The sequence below is a fragment of the Galeopterus variegatus genome, unplaced genomic scaffold (genome assembly GCF_000696425.1).
Source record: "Galeopterus variegatus unplaced genomic scaffold, G_variegatus-3.0.2 Scaffold3392, whole genome shotgun sequence".
NCBI lineage: Eukaryota > Metazoa > Chordata > Mammalia > Dermoptera > Cynocephalidae > Galeopterus > Galeopterus variegatus.
This window is the reverse complement of record NW_007729503.1, coordinates 81241-96331: the sequence shown is the minus strand read 5'-3', so window position 1 is coordinate 96331 and position 15091 is coordinate 81241. Positions and strand designations below refer to the sequence as shown.

Below are 15091 nucleotides of genomic sequence, written 5' to 3'. Positions count from 1 at the left end.
TCTACAAGTAGAAGATTTAAAAAGGAATATGGGCATCACTTTCTCCTTCAAAGCCTGGCAGTAAGCTGCTCTTTTATTTATTTGATCTTTTTTTTTTTTTGACTGAGATAGCTAAAGGTTGAGGTATAATATTTCAGTGGAATATTTGATGGTTATTTTAAACAGCAGAAAGTTTCATGTTTCAACATTTAGAATTTTAGTGTTCCCTTTTGAAAAATAAAGAGGAAAAATAGAAGGTGCATAATCCAGCATAGTCCTCTGTGTAAACAGTTGAAGTCATGAATAATATGCACATGAGCATCCCACATACATATGATATCATTGGATTGAAATAGGGTGTATGTTTTTTAAGTAACCAGGTTACTCTTTTCTGAAATCTTGTTACTGCAGAGAATGGATGTTACTCTTTTCTGAAATCTTGTTACTGCAGAGAATGGATAAGAGAGGCTCAGATTTCATATATCTCCAATTTCAGTTTTTCCCTATTTAAATAAATATTTTCTTTACCTTTTAAGTGTACTTATGTCAGTGGGGAGAAAATTGGTTTCCTCCCTTTCTTTCTTTTTTTGGAGTCAGCTGGCCAGTGGGGATTTGAACCCTTGACGTTGGTGTTACCAACATTGTGCTCTAAACACATGATCTAATCATGCCGCCTTTTCTCTCTTTTGATTGGATGGTTTGTATTTAATATTTACTAAAACCAAAGAAAATGTAATTTTGATGACTGAGAATATATCTTTTTTTTAGTGATAAGTCAACATTTAGTTTTTTTTTTTCCTTTTTGTCTTTTTTCGTGACCGGCAACGGATCGCAACCCTCAGTGTCGCGCCCGTACCGGACTGGGACCGGCAACGGGATCGCAACCCTCGGTGTTGCCCCTGCACCTCGCTCAGCCAGTGAGCGGGAACCGGTCTGTATGTGGGATCCGAACCCTCGGCAGGAGCACTGCCGCGCTACCCAAGCGGCGCACTGTAGCAGTGCGCCACCGGGCCGGCCCCAACATTTAGTTTTTTTGCTAGCACAGTTTGTGATATTACATTTGATGTTATTTTGTATATTAACTAGTAGGCTTTCATTTAGGTCAGGTAATATTACTAATTCTCTTATTTTAATACAAAATGGGCTTTGGAATTAGGAGACCTAACAAAGTTTTAACATCTGTTGCCATTCACTAGTCATGGGATTATGAATGAGTTTATTTAACTTCTGTGGAAAGGAGTTGCTATTAAATGTACTTTGCCCACTTGTGGCAGGAATCTCTTTCCTCACTCTTTTTATTTTTCCTTTTTCTTTTTTCTTTTCTTTTTTCTTTTTTTTTGGTACATGGGGACAGCATTAGAGAGAAAACTACCAGGGCTAGGGTTGTCCTATTTGTTTCTTCTGTACTTTCTGATATTTATTTTATTGGTTTACTTCTTATGGTATGGAGGGAGTACTGTAGTTTATTCATTATTTTAGCACTGAAGCTATTTTACAACTAAGATAATAAATAAATATAATATTTGTTGTAGCAAAATTCACTTTTCTCCTGAACCACATTGTTGCTTGTGTTGAGACATTTTCATTGCTTTGTGCTTCATTTTCAGATCAAGAAAAGACTTTTTTTTTTTGATGTGTGGTAAATATCCAACCAAGTGGAATAATCAGTTTTTTCACCTCCACATCATGTTTATAGAGCCTCAGATTTTCTGCTAACAATGGAAGTTATGTATTTAATTTAGGAGTAGTAGACTTCTTGGTTGTTGACCATAAATTTGATACTGTTCACAGAAATGTAATGATATGTAACTTGGTTTTAAGCTTTTTTTTTGGCAGCTGGCTGGTACAGATTTAATTTAGGAGTAGTAGACTTCTTGGTTGTTGACCATAAATTTGATACTGTTCACAGAAGTGTAATGATATGTAACTTGGTTTTAAGCTTTTTTTTTGGCAGCTGGCTGGTACAGGGATCTGAACCCTTGACCTTGGTATTACTACACTGTGCTCTAACCAACTGAGCTAACTGGCCAGCCTCAGTAACTTGGTTTTAAAATATGAATATTGAACCTATAAAATGTTTGCCTTGCGAGAAAGGGTAATGTGGTGAAGGCCATCCTGTGATAAAAAACGAATATGACAAGGTCCATTGTCAAGCTGTTACTCTTAAAATATTTCTTTAACGTGTCAGCTAGAAACATAAAAAGAACAAATTTTCTTGGCTTAAGTGACTTGTTACCTGAGGAAACTTTCTTCAGTGTTCATTTTATGGGTGTTTTATGGCTTAAAATTTTTTTAAGATTGATGCTTAACAGGGATTATAATCGTTTTATGAAACTTCATTATAATAGTATCTTTGAAATCTTTGTGGCATTGAAGTTAAGATTGGACTTTTAAATACAAGTTTTGTTGTCAAGAATAATTTGGGGAAGAATGATTTAAAATCATATTAATTCCAAAATTAGATACTTAAATTGTTCTCTGTGACTTTACAAACATAGTACTTGGTATACATATTTTAGTATATATGCATATATTTTAGTTACTAGTTTGCTTCACTTGTTATCCTAATAAAACAAGATATTGGAAATACAAATAATATTTATGTGGTGTACTGTGATGCTTACTTGCCTATAGTTAAAATGTAGCCAAAATGATATAGTATTTGATCTATATTGTTAATGGCATTTCCCTTGGTTACAATATAATGCTTATGAGGAAAAGATTGGAAAATACAAACAAAAAAACCCATATTTAAAACAGTTGCTTCGATCTAAGTTATATTTGTGTCTGTCTCTTGCTATCTCTCTCGTTCTCTGTGTCAGTGTAGGTATGTGTGTGCATGCATGTGCACAAAACACATTTAAAGGTCTCAGAGAAAATATTTCCTGACCTCAGGGTGAGGGAAGTCTTTTTAAAAAGCTTAAAACAAAATGAAGAAACCATATGAAAAATATAGACCCATTTGATTACATTTTTTAAAAAATTAGAGGCAAACTGGGAAAAATAGTTCTTACTACATCAATCTGTTTTAATTTCTTTAATCCTTTGTTAGTGGTTAAGACCAGATTATACCTGCATTTTACTTTTTCTGTTGATATATAGATTTGTTTTAGCAAAGCATTATTCTTAACTTTTAAGAAGAAAAAGTATCAGTTATAAAGATTCAAGTTTTTTGTTGTTAGTCATTTTACTCATTATTCTTAATGCAGATTGAAAGAAGCATTGACTTTCTGTAGTTAAAAGCCCCATTTTAGCTTTTACTTTCAACCTATTCTTGCCTTTAAAACCTGGACTCAAACTTACAAAGTAAAATATCTTGATATTTTATCAGTATGGAGTGGTCAAACAAGCAGAAAACGGGGAATAAAGAGGAGACCATGATGAGCACTAATAATTTACACACTGAAAATTGACCCTTGAGTAATTGAATGTAGGCTGTGTTCACACAACCACAGAAGTGTATGTGTGGAACTGAGGATTTTTAGCAGTTGATATTAAAAATTCAGTGAATGAGTGGTGCTTGGTTGTGCAATTATGCCCCCTCATTGAGGAATCTTAGTCCTGTCCTACCTGTTGCTGGGGTGTTGTGAGGAGCAAATGTGAAAGTCAGTAAAAGCACTCTGGAAGCAGTGAACAGTTTTACAGATATAAACAATAATGATTATATTTGTGGATTTTATCTTTGTAAAGAGCAGTGACTCAAAATTGCCTGAAGATAAAATCTTCAAAACATGAGTAGTTTCTTATGTTCTTTACTCTTTGGTCATTCCCTCCAACTCTTCCCTTTTTTTTAAGCCTAACATCAGAGTTTCCTATGTTTTAGTATTGTTTTAACCTACCCAGCAGTAGTAGCTGTTACATTTAAACAATGTGATCTTAATCATTATGGATCTTTTTCAAGACAGAGATGTCTTCTCTTTTGGTCACCCATTTTCAAGAAATGTTTTATCTTAAAGAGAAAGTTAACATATTGAGTAAACTTAGAGCACGTGCGAAGAGGCTCATTTTGAGCTTTCTGGTGACTATTAGATTGTTGTCAATATTATAGATAATTTTTAATGCTTAGTGAAGAAATGTCAGAAATCTCCAAAAATGTAGTAGTATTTCTTAAGCTTATTTTTCTTCTTTTACTTTTTCCCCCTTCATTATTACATATCTGTATATGTTTGAGGAGATTAAATACAGGTAAAAACCAGGAGATAGAAGCTAGTTTACTGGTGGTGATCAGAGAAATATTAAAAATCATTAGAAATTTTTGGGGTTGAATTCTTTTTTGATAGCAATGCCAAGGTGGTTTAAAATAGTATACAGAAAATTTTTTCAGTGTTATTATTCATAGTGTTATAATAATAATTTTGTGAAAGGAAATGTAAGTAGAAAAGCCTATATCCAAGGACTCCAGCCTTTAACAAAAGGTCATAATAATGATTATCTGTTCTTTTCTTTTAAAACTGAGTACGAATAGATAATTTAAAAATTTTTCAAGTCAGGAATTTTAATTTAGGATTGGTGAAAGTCCAGAAGTCAGTTGTTTGACTATTGTGTTAGTCCAAATGCTATTAAACTTACTGGTATTTTACTAAACCAAATTTTATTTGCAGAACAGATTCTAGACTTTTGTCTGGATTTTGTGACTAATAAAACCAAGGAGAGCGCTCCCTCTAGCGTCTGAAATATCCATTCTTAAGACATTTGTATCCCTCATAGAAGTTTTAAGAATTAAAGTAACTGAAAATCAACTACAATGTATATTGAGAAGTTAAATTTTTTTTAAAAAAAGAATTAAAGTAACTGTTTTTTCCTTTCACTTCTTGTCATAGATTTTTTTATTTTTCTTTTCTTTTGGGGGGGTATTATTTTTCCTTTTTTTAAAGGTCACCAGTATTATGGGTAAGGCATGGATTGAGGGCAGTAGAAACATGGGAAAGGAAGAATCAAAACGTCATTTCTACCTTTTTTAGAAATAGTTATTTTTAAATGACTTGGAATAAGGCTAGACTATATAGTGGTTTTGTTTGTTTGCTTGTTTAGCTTCATTTATTTCTGAATTAAGTGAAGTTTAAAAATACTTTGTTTTGGAATTCCTTATGCCATCAGATCTCATTTTGAGAGAGTTCTTCCCAGTTTCTGAAAGCAGCAGTTTCATTGGAAAATAGCCTTAAAATAGAGCCTGATTTTCTTCATGGAAGTGTTGTGTTATTTTTTGTTGTTGTAGTTGCCATATTCCTCTGTGGATGTACTTTATAACTATATCGTGAGTATGCTCGCATTGTTTTTCAACCAAGGAAATAAGGAGGTTCTTAAATGATTGGCTCTCTGCCACCTCTTCCTCTAAACATAGCACTCAAACACACAGGCTTTCTACTAAAAATCTTGAGAAGGGTTACGGAAACAGGACCTTTCTCATTTGACCCATGGGCCTTTGTAGCTTGAACAAGGAAAGTAGTGTTCTGAAAGCTACAGCATTTATGAAGGCTCTGGTAAAAATATTTAATATACATGGACTGAAGATTAACTCCTTTCATCTTGTTCTTCAACAAATTAAACAATGCAAAAAGGTTTCAAGTGCATTCTTGGTAATGAAATGCTTGGGTGAATTATAATCCTAATTGCTATTGTTCATTTTCACAGCTGCATTTTGACACTTTTAACTGCCTAAACCATGCATTCTTAAGCCACCAGAATAAACAAAAGCATTCTGAAATCCATCATTCCGTGGCATCTTAAATTGCAAATCTGTTATTGGCTGCCTTCGTTTTATTTTGGTTCCATTATTGATAAAATTAGGGGAGAGATTATTCTTCTACATTTGTACATAAAATTGTTGTCAATGTAATCGTTACTAAATTTTTATGAAAATTCATTAGTAGTCTTTAATTTTGAGGGGGGCAGAGGAGATTATGGATTTATTTTAGTCCCAGGGAAATAATTTGTATTTATTTTATCAAACTAGCTGATTATTTAGGAAGCAGCTTTCTTCAAGATTTGAAAGAAAATAATAGGATTTTACTTTTCTTCCTAGTTGAAAGTATTCCGAATGTAAGTCTAGAAGCCATATTTATTCCATGATTGGCAAGTCACATTTATCTAGGTAATGGTTCCTTTAAAATTTGACCCAAATCTGTTTATTAGTCTCTTCCTTAGAGATAAAGAAATGGAAGTGTTTGCAATAAACTTAGAATTTATATTTAAGAGATTTAAGTGCCAATTTCAACTAAAGCTTTTTTATTTGAAAAATAGACCTTCTGGATAACAAAAACCATATAGCAAAATTGAGGTATATGTAAGTAAAAGTTACCCAATTCTGCTTTTTCACCATTTCAATATTTAATTTTAGGCCGGCCCGGTGGCGCACTGCTACAGTGCGCCGCTTGGGAGCGCAGTGGCACTCCCGCCGAGGGTTCGGATCCCACATACAGACCGGTTCCCGCTCACTGGCTGAGCGAGGTGTGGGAGCAACACCGAGGGTTGCGATCCCGTTGCCGGTCCCGGTCCGGTACGGGCGCGACACTGAGGGTTGCGATCCGTTGCCGGACTTGAAAAAAGACAAAAAAAAAAAATTAATTTTAAATGGAAGATTTGAATTACCATATTCACAGGCATCTGTTATAACAACTGTTCTGTAATAAATGAAACTTTAGGTGTCTAATGAATACTACTATATAGTATGTCACATTTTTGCAGTATTTCTGTGTTCATTTTTAGAATGTCTTGGAATTCTTAAATTCATATAAGCATGAGAAATTCCATTTTAACAACCAACATTTTGCCATCTCATGTCTTGATTTTAAGGTATTCTTTTCAAAGCTAATTCTTTCATATAAAATATTTAATATTCTAAAATTCTCTTAGTAGGTGGTTATTATATTTAATAATAATAATAGTTAACATTTAGTGGTTGCTTCCTATATATCAGGCACTGTGCTAAGCATCATTATTTATTATAGTCTTATTTATTCCCATTTTACATTTGAAGGAACTGAGATTAAGATAATTAAAATAATTTTGCCAAAAGTCACAAAGTAAGTAATTGGAGTCAGATCTTTCAGACTCCTGGAGCTCATGTTCTTGATCGTTGCTGAAGTCTTAAGGGAAAGTTAAATATGTTATCATATAATCTCCTGATGGAATATTATATAGCCAATAAAACTGAGGGTTGCAGTGATTATATAATGACATGGAAAAGTATACATGATATAGCAAGTGAAAAAAGACTGAGGGATTGCAATTAAATGTTCATAGTAATACTAAACATCTGTAGAGTATTATCTTTGATTTACCTTTTAATTTTTTATGCCCGATATAGTGTTCAGCTGTTATGTAATTTTGCCTAATTTACAGAATTTCCGTAACTAAGAAATGTAAGACTGGATGTAAACCAGGTCTGGTCAGGAAACTGACAACTTAGTTTTATAATAGACTCTAGCATGTTCAGTTTCCTTTTTAATGTGACCCAAAGCCGTTTTTTACCGGACTTATGCCAGCTCTAATATAATCTCCCAGCTGTATTCTTGAAGGCTAATGGAATAGTAAAATCTTCTTAAAGATAATTTAAATGTGTTATATAGTGTCCTTGGGGTGGTTTGTGCACAAAAGATGTTTTCTTTCCCACTCTGTAGAGGTAGCTCATTAGGACACCCGGTAGTGTCATTATTAAGTTTTCATGTGTTCCTCAGTTTTGATGCTAATCTTTGTGCGTATGTGCGTGCATTTTTTTTTTCTCTGCAGCACCAATGTGGTTATGAATTATTCAGAGATTGAGTCTAAGGTTCGAGAAGCAACGAATGATGATCCTTGGGGACCTTCTGGGCAACTCATGGGAGAGATTGCCAAGTAAGTGATAATTTGAGTCAGCAGTGCAGAAAGAATCAAAGTATCTTTACACAGAAATGTGAGATTTGCTTTCGGTTTTAAACTATTTAGCTGCCAAGTATAAATTTTGCATAATCATTCAGATAATAATGTAGAAATTTTTTTGCAGGTCTGTTTCCCTTAAAAATTAACTCAAAACAAAAAAAACCTTTTTTTTTCTTTTTTAGTGAAGCATAGAGAGTTACTATAGCTTAATCTTGTAAAATTTTGACAAATGCATGTAAAATAACTTGAAGTTATACAGAATTTTTCCTGATGAACATCTGGGCCACTGTGCTAGTGAATGAAGAGCTTGCGAAGTATGATGTTAATTAGTGGGGCTTACAGATGTACTAAGTATTTTATAAAATATAGGAAAAACATTTTCAAGGAAGCATATCATCTAAATGTTTTGAATTAAGCTTATTAATTTTTTTAAGCTTTGGGGGGAAAACAGTAACTTAGAACAAGCCTGCCATCTACTGTCAAAATTAACATATTGCAAGCTCTTAAGAAGAACTCTTTTTTTCAGGGCTACATTTATGTATGAACAATTTCCAGAACTTATGAACATGCTTTGGTCACGAATGTTAAAAGACAACAAAAAGAATTGGAGAAGAGTTTACAAGGTATGGGCATAAGTCTGTTTTAATTGCTTGACATGTTGAAAACAAATGCTTTAAGGTGTAAATATATAGGTGATTTTGAAGCACATTAAATCATGGATTAGAATATTCTAAAACAGACAAATGAAGTAGATCTGTTATTTGTGTTCTGTGTTCTGGTCATCATAAACAACTATTCTTACTGTAAAATGTTTAGAAATAATATTGATAATGTTGAGTATTATTGTATCTGTTAAAATTTTTCCTACTAAAAATATGTTGTGTACATCTAAAGTAATGAATCTATAAAAGTATGCATGTTTAGTGTATGAGCAATTAAGATGAAAAACACATTTTAATATGGTTTGTCATCTCTACATTAAAATTTTCCTAACTTATAGTGGTATTATAGTATTCTTCACCCGAAAATATGTTATTTCATGAAATATAACTAGAGGTTCTAAAACAGACTTAAATTCTAATATTTTAAATGTGTTTTATTTAGTTTTGATCTCACATAATGCAAAAATCCAAAACAAGATAATCATCTGTTCTTCTGTCCTCACGCATTTTTCTTGCTACTCAGAATAAGTTTTTCTGTGCTTTCTAAAAAGACGTAAAATGTTCATATTTGAAACTTTGAAAGCAACATTTCTGGCTTTCAGGATTGAAAATCTGTGCTTTAGTTTCAAATTTTTTGTGTTGTTTGTTTCCAAAAACATTCACTGTTATTCTCTCAGTTTGTATAGTAGGTGTGATGAAATAATTAAAATTTATGAAAATTAAATTTGCTTTTTAAAAATAGTTTTTTTAAAAAAATTATTGGATAAACTAACCCTAACCCTAACCCTAACCCTTTTTAAAGAAAAATTACTGGTAGGATGAGGTTTTGTGCCCCTCAATTTCACCAACCTACCTAGATTTTTATATAACTAATAATCTTTAAGTGAGGTTTGTTTTAATCAAGGTTAAGTTCAAAGTGTACAATTCAGTGGTTTTTAGTGTATTCATAAAGTTGTGCAAGAGTCACTATTGTCTAATTCCAAAGTATTTTCATTACCCCAAAAACAAGCCCCAGACCCATTAGCAATCATTCTAAGTACACATTTTAACAGTGTTTTCTTCAACGTTAGGTTTTTTTCTTTTATTTGTTGGCGGCAACTTTTGAAACAAAAGCCACATCATTAACCTCAAAATTAAATTTTATCTAGGGAAAATATCATGGGATTATATAATTACCGAATGATTCTTCTGATGTTTCTAACAATTCGTGGTTTCCATAATGCCCAGACAAAAAGTAAAAACTGAGTCAACTTTCTAAAACCTTATTGTTCATTTATATCATACATTCAGATATTTTTGAACATCAGAATTACAGATTTTTAAAAAATGTTTTAGCACAGTATCCAGTGGACAGTTTATAATTATTTACTATGCTTGTTATAAGAGAAACTTCAAATTGCTATGTGTTTAAATCTAATGTAAAGAACCCCACCACCACCACCACTAAGATTATTTATTTGGTAATGTTGGAATTATTTTGTTTAACCATTTACCAAAGCTCTACCAGAATTTTTTTTTGTTAGATCATTTGGTGCTTTGTGTTTTTACAGTCATTGCTGCTCCTAGCTTACCTCATAAGGAATGGATCAGAGCGTGTTGTTACAAGTGCCAGAGAACACATTTATGATTTGCGATCCCTGGAAAATTACCACTTTGTAGGTGAGCAATAGAAAACCTTATAAGCAAATTAAAACAGTAGTTGGAGTTGTCAGTCACCTGAACCAGCTTAGAAGCTTCTCTGCTCTAATTAGAATATGACTGTTGCTGGGTGTGTGACGAGTGCAGAATCCAAGACGTGGGGCCCTAGAGTATTAATTAGTGAAGACAAGAACTTGCAGAAAAGACTGGCTAATAACAACAGAACCAACACAACATGAGTGTTCGGGTTTATATTAAAATATGCACTGGAGACTGGTCCCCTGTGGTGTCCATAAAGGAATAGCTTTAATCATATGGGAAGAAAAGGTTAGAGCTCCAAAACACACACATCTGTTTGAAGCTGGGATTTTTTTTTTTCCCTCCCACCAAATAATATTTACTGTGCAAAGGCAGCGAGGCCAGAGTGTGTTTTGAATGTAAAAGAAGCTAGAGAATGAAGCACATTTCATTTTGTAGAGAATCCCAATCAAAAGCATTTTACCAATTCAATTTTTAAGCTACACTAAATCCTGGTAATTAGTGTTGCCAAACTTGTATTGGGGAAACTAAGACATTTAGATGCTCTCAGTCATTAAAATGTTAAAGTTGTTCTTGTTTTGATTTATTTTGTTAAATACAATAGAAAAACAAAACATTTATGGATATATTCATTTGTATGGTCATAATGAGTAATCCTTTTTAGTGGATCTTTAATTGACCTTGCATAGTACCATTATCTGTGATCCTTTTTAGTTAAACTTTACTTGCTATTATAAGACAAAATTGCATTTCAGAACTTAGAATTTGCTGAAGATGAAATGACAAAGTTAAATGGCAAAATTTGCCTCTTTTTAATCATTTTTTAACTATTAAAGTTGGTTTCTTATGTTGAAGTTTTTGTGTCTCTTTTGTCTTAAAAGAGTTTCATGCATATTAAGTGAATCCTTAAAGTTTTGTTTTTCCCTTAACGACCCTCACAGATGAACATGGCAAGGATCAAGGTATAAATATTCGCCAGAAGGTGAAGGAATTGGTTGAGTTTGCCCAGGATGACGACAGACTTCGGGAAGAGCGAAAGAAAGCAAAGAAGAACAAAGACAAATATGTTGGGGTTTCCTCAGACAGTGTTGGAGGATTCAGATACAGTGAGTATCAAAGACAGGCTGGCATCTAGGCATCAGCTTAGCTTTTTGAATATATTTTTAGAATCATTGAAATACCAAAGACCAGAATGTCAGTTTGCTTTCTGTTATACATAGAATGCTAAAATAAACATAATCCTCATTTTGGTTCCTATCACATGGATGTTGGGAATCTTCCTGCCTATTTTTAACTTTTGTGGGTTTAAGACTATAATTTTAACCATTAATGGCTAATTAAATGACTGCAAACTTTGAATTGACACAGAGTATAAAATAGATGTATATACCCTTTCCTCTTAGGGTTACCATTCTTTAAAAAAGAAAGAAAAAAAAGAAAGGTTTCTCTCACCCACAGTTTAGAGCAAAAAAATGTTTGATCAGGAGATTTATCTTTCTAATTAAACCAATTTAGCTTTATTTTGGCTCAAAGCAGATAAGTCAGTCTAGTCTCAGTCTCTCTTCCCTTAATTAAGCAATTCATAATTTAACATAGGAAAAGATGACCAACGGTTCTGTCAGTTTTTCATATAATCCTATTGCTTTGTTTATTGTTCCTAACACATTTAAGAGCAAATAGAACAGTCATTTCTCATGTTTATTTTTAATATAATGATATAATATAGTTTCCCTAAAATAGGGCAATAGGTGCTTGAAACAGATACACAAAATGAGAACTCTCTTTCACGGCATGGGTCCCTTTGGACTCGTTCTGTCTTCTCTGAACTCTGACAATCCTCTAGTTGTTTTGTGTATATACAGACAGGCCAGTACTATGTACCTTAGCATCTGCTTATTGGGGCTCTCCAGTTCCCCCTACCCATATCTAAGTTTGTTTATATCTGGATTATATTGAAATCTCGTAACTCCTTCAGTGGAACCTTGTAAAAAATCTTCTATTATCTTGTAATTATGTATAAAATATTTTTATTCCTATGCTCCTTTGCTTTCCTGCCCTCAAAGGACAAATATTGCATTTAATTAGCTGTTTAAGGATGTTTCTAACAGCAGAAAAATTCCCTTTTTTATGTCAAAGCATCACATAAAAGTTTGTTCTTGAATTGGGCAAGAACATTTTCTTTTAAATAAAGCATATAAATATGTTTTGGAGTTTTTATTTGTTTAGGGGAATAAGAGGTTTTTGGATTATTTACCCAAGTAGTTATTTTATTTTTTAGCTTTTTCAAAGTAGCTATAGCAATTTAATGTGTTTTTAATTAGAAATTGCCATTTGCGGGCCGGCCTGGTGGCGCACTGCTACAGTGCACCACTTGGGAGCGCGGCGGCGCTCCTGCCGAGGGTTCGGATCCCACATACAGACCGGTTCCCTCTCACTGGCTGAGCGAGGTGCGGGTGGGACACCGAGGGTTGCGATCCGTTGCCGGTCACGAAAAAAGACAAAAAGGAAAAAAAAAAAGAAATTGCTATTTGCAACTTATTTCCTCATTCCATGTGCCTGTATCCCTCTTTTTACCAGTATAATACGTAATTATGTCAGATAAATTTAGAAAATTGAGTAAGTTTTAAGACTCGGTCACAATGAACTACTTGCAGCATTCAGATTAGAGGTGGAGTTGAACATCCTGTGAATTTGCATCACATTCTTTGCTCGGTTATTAATGTTTTTTATTATTCAGACGTAGCTAATCAACTTTAGCTATTTTGTATATTTTTTCATTCTGACATTAGATAGTGTCTTACCAGTATCCAGTATCTTTAGCAATAATTTATTATGATGTTCACAAAGTTAAACAGTTTGGTTTTTATCTACTTTCATTTTTTCTGTAAATCTGTTGCTTTTCAAAGGCTAGTTCATCACATTGTTGTTGAAATGTACATATGCATTGTTGGAAATTAACTTGTTTTTGGAAAATCATTCTGGTTTAAATTTTTGTCCAGTAAACTTCTTTTTGCCATGTTTTCTTTAAGTTGGTGGTCACTCCCAGATTTAGTAAATATGTTTTAAAATCCTCAAACTCTTACAGAAAATTTTAGCCATGCAGCTTTAGCAGGCAGTTCAGCAAAATGATTTTGTTCAATTTCTAAAGGGCATATATGCCATCAGAGTTTGTTAACAAAAGTTAAAAACAAAGTTCCATTAGCCACCTTTTAATTCTTTTGATATTTCTCATTGCCCTTTTTCTTATCTTCCCAACCTGCTTTAATTTTTACTGTTTTCTTTTTTAAAAAACCTCACATGATTTCTCTGTATCTTTCACTCTTGCTTCTTAAATTAAATTTGGACATGGAAATGGAAGGCTTACATTTTGTGTCCATAATTCCTTTCTCTCCTTTAGGTCCCTAAGGGCAAGAACTAAAACGAATCTTGACATTTTGCGCTTTTTGTTCACTGCCATGTTATATTCTCTTCATTTCCAAATTCACACAAAGGCTCTCTAGGTTTTGCCAGTCCCAGCATATATTTCGAATTGGTGTTGAATAGGTCATCACTTTTCTGAACTGCTTGAGCATACTTCATGATTCTAGTATGTGTAGTTTTTGGTGGTTAGAATATTCTTCTCTTCTAAAGTAGGAATGCTTTCTCATGCCCTGATATCTATTAAATTATTTTTCTGGTTTGATATGAAAGAATGACAGTTACCGAGTCCTTTCAACATATTGGGTAATTTAGTGTTCAGAATGGAGTTCCTTCAGTTTGTATTTTTTAAGACACTGTTGCTGTCCAATACTTTTCTAAAAATTGAAAATCCATTAGAGATAGAAATGAAATATAATACATTAAGTGACTTTTGTAAAAATGAAATTTCCATTTCTCTTTTGCTTATATATCTTTTGTTGGTTTTTGTGTTTTCTACTTCTCCTTTCAGCAGCCTTTAGGAACTTCCTGTTATGCTATGCTGTGCATTAAGGTTGTGTAAGTTTTCATAAACAAAAGCTTTTGAATCTGCATTCCTGCCACTTAATGACTGGCATTACATGCTGTGCCTTGCTGTAATTGTGTTGATTCAGCACTGTGGGAGCTTTCTGTTTTCCTTTGAAAACAATTTTATTATGAGGAAAAGCTTTAGAAATAAAGATTGTAGACACCTTTTGAATTTAATGTCCTTAGAGTTGCTTCTTTTTTTAATGCTTTATATAGGTGAAAGATATGATCCTGAGCCCAAATCAAAATGGGATGAGGAGTGGGATAAAAACAAGAGTGCTTTTCCATTCAGTGATAAATTAGGTGAACTGAGTGATAAAATTGGAAGCACAATTGATGACACCATCAGCAAGTTCCGGAGGAAAGATAGAGAAGACTCTCCAGAAAGATGCAGGTATTAACACTTTGTCTTCTGGATCTCCTGGAAAGGGTGCTAAATTTATGCAGCTGGGTTTCTGGTGTTTTGTGTTTGTGTGGGGTATTAGCATTATCTGAAGATCAGCTTTTTATTTATTTATTTTTTAATAGACTTTATTTTTTACAGCAGTTTTAGGTTCACAGAAAAATTGTACATCAAGTACAGAAAGTTGCCATGTACACCTTCTCCTCTTCCCCATAGTTTCTCCTGTTATTAACATCTTGTACTAGTATGGTGCATTTGTTAACAATTGAAAAATGATATTGATATACTATTATTAGCTAAAGTCTATAGTTTACACTGGGGTTTACTGTGTTGTGCAGTTTTCTGGGTTTTGACAAATGCATAATATCCACCATTACAGTAACATATAAAACAGTTCCACTGCCCTAAAAACTCTGTGTACAAAAATATGGAACAATTTATGAATTTGTGAGTGGTCCTTGCACAGGGGCCATGCAAATCTTCCCTGTATTGTTCCAGTTTTAGTACACATGCTGCTGAAGCAAGCACT

The 15091-nt window shown here is 33.2% G+C and overlaps 1 protein-coding gene across 3 annotated transcripts in view; it reads left to right on the top strand.

The window, feature by feature from the left end:
* Positions 1-15091, top strand: part of CLINT1 (clathrin interactor 1) — a 59829-nt gene that overhangs the window by 22078 nt on the left and 22660 nt on the right. For all 3 annotated transcript variants that reach the window (XM_008584865.1, XM_008584864.1, XM_008584866.1), the window contains exons 2-6: positions 7708-7812; positions 8363-8459; positions 10049-10157; positions 11117-11281; positions 14376-14553. In XM_008584865.1, coding sequence (XP_008583087.1) covers positions 7708-7812; positions 8363-8459; positions 10049-10157; positions 11117-11281; positions 14376-14553 — 654 coding nt within the window. The remainder of the gene's footprint in view (positions 1-7707; positions 7813-8362; positions 8460-10048; positions 10158-11116; positions 11282-14375; positions 14554-15091) is intronic.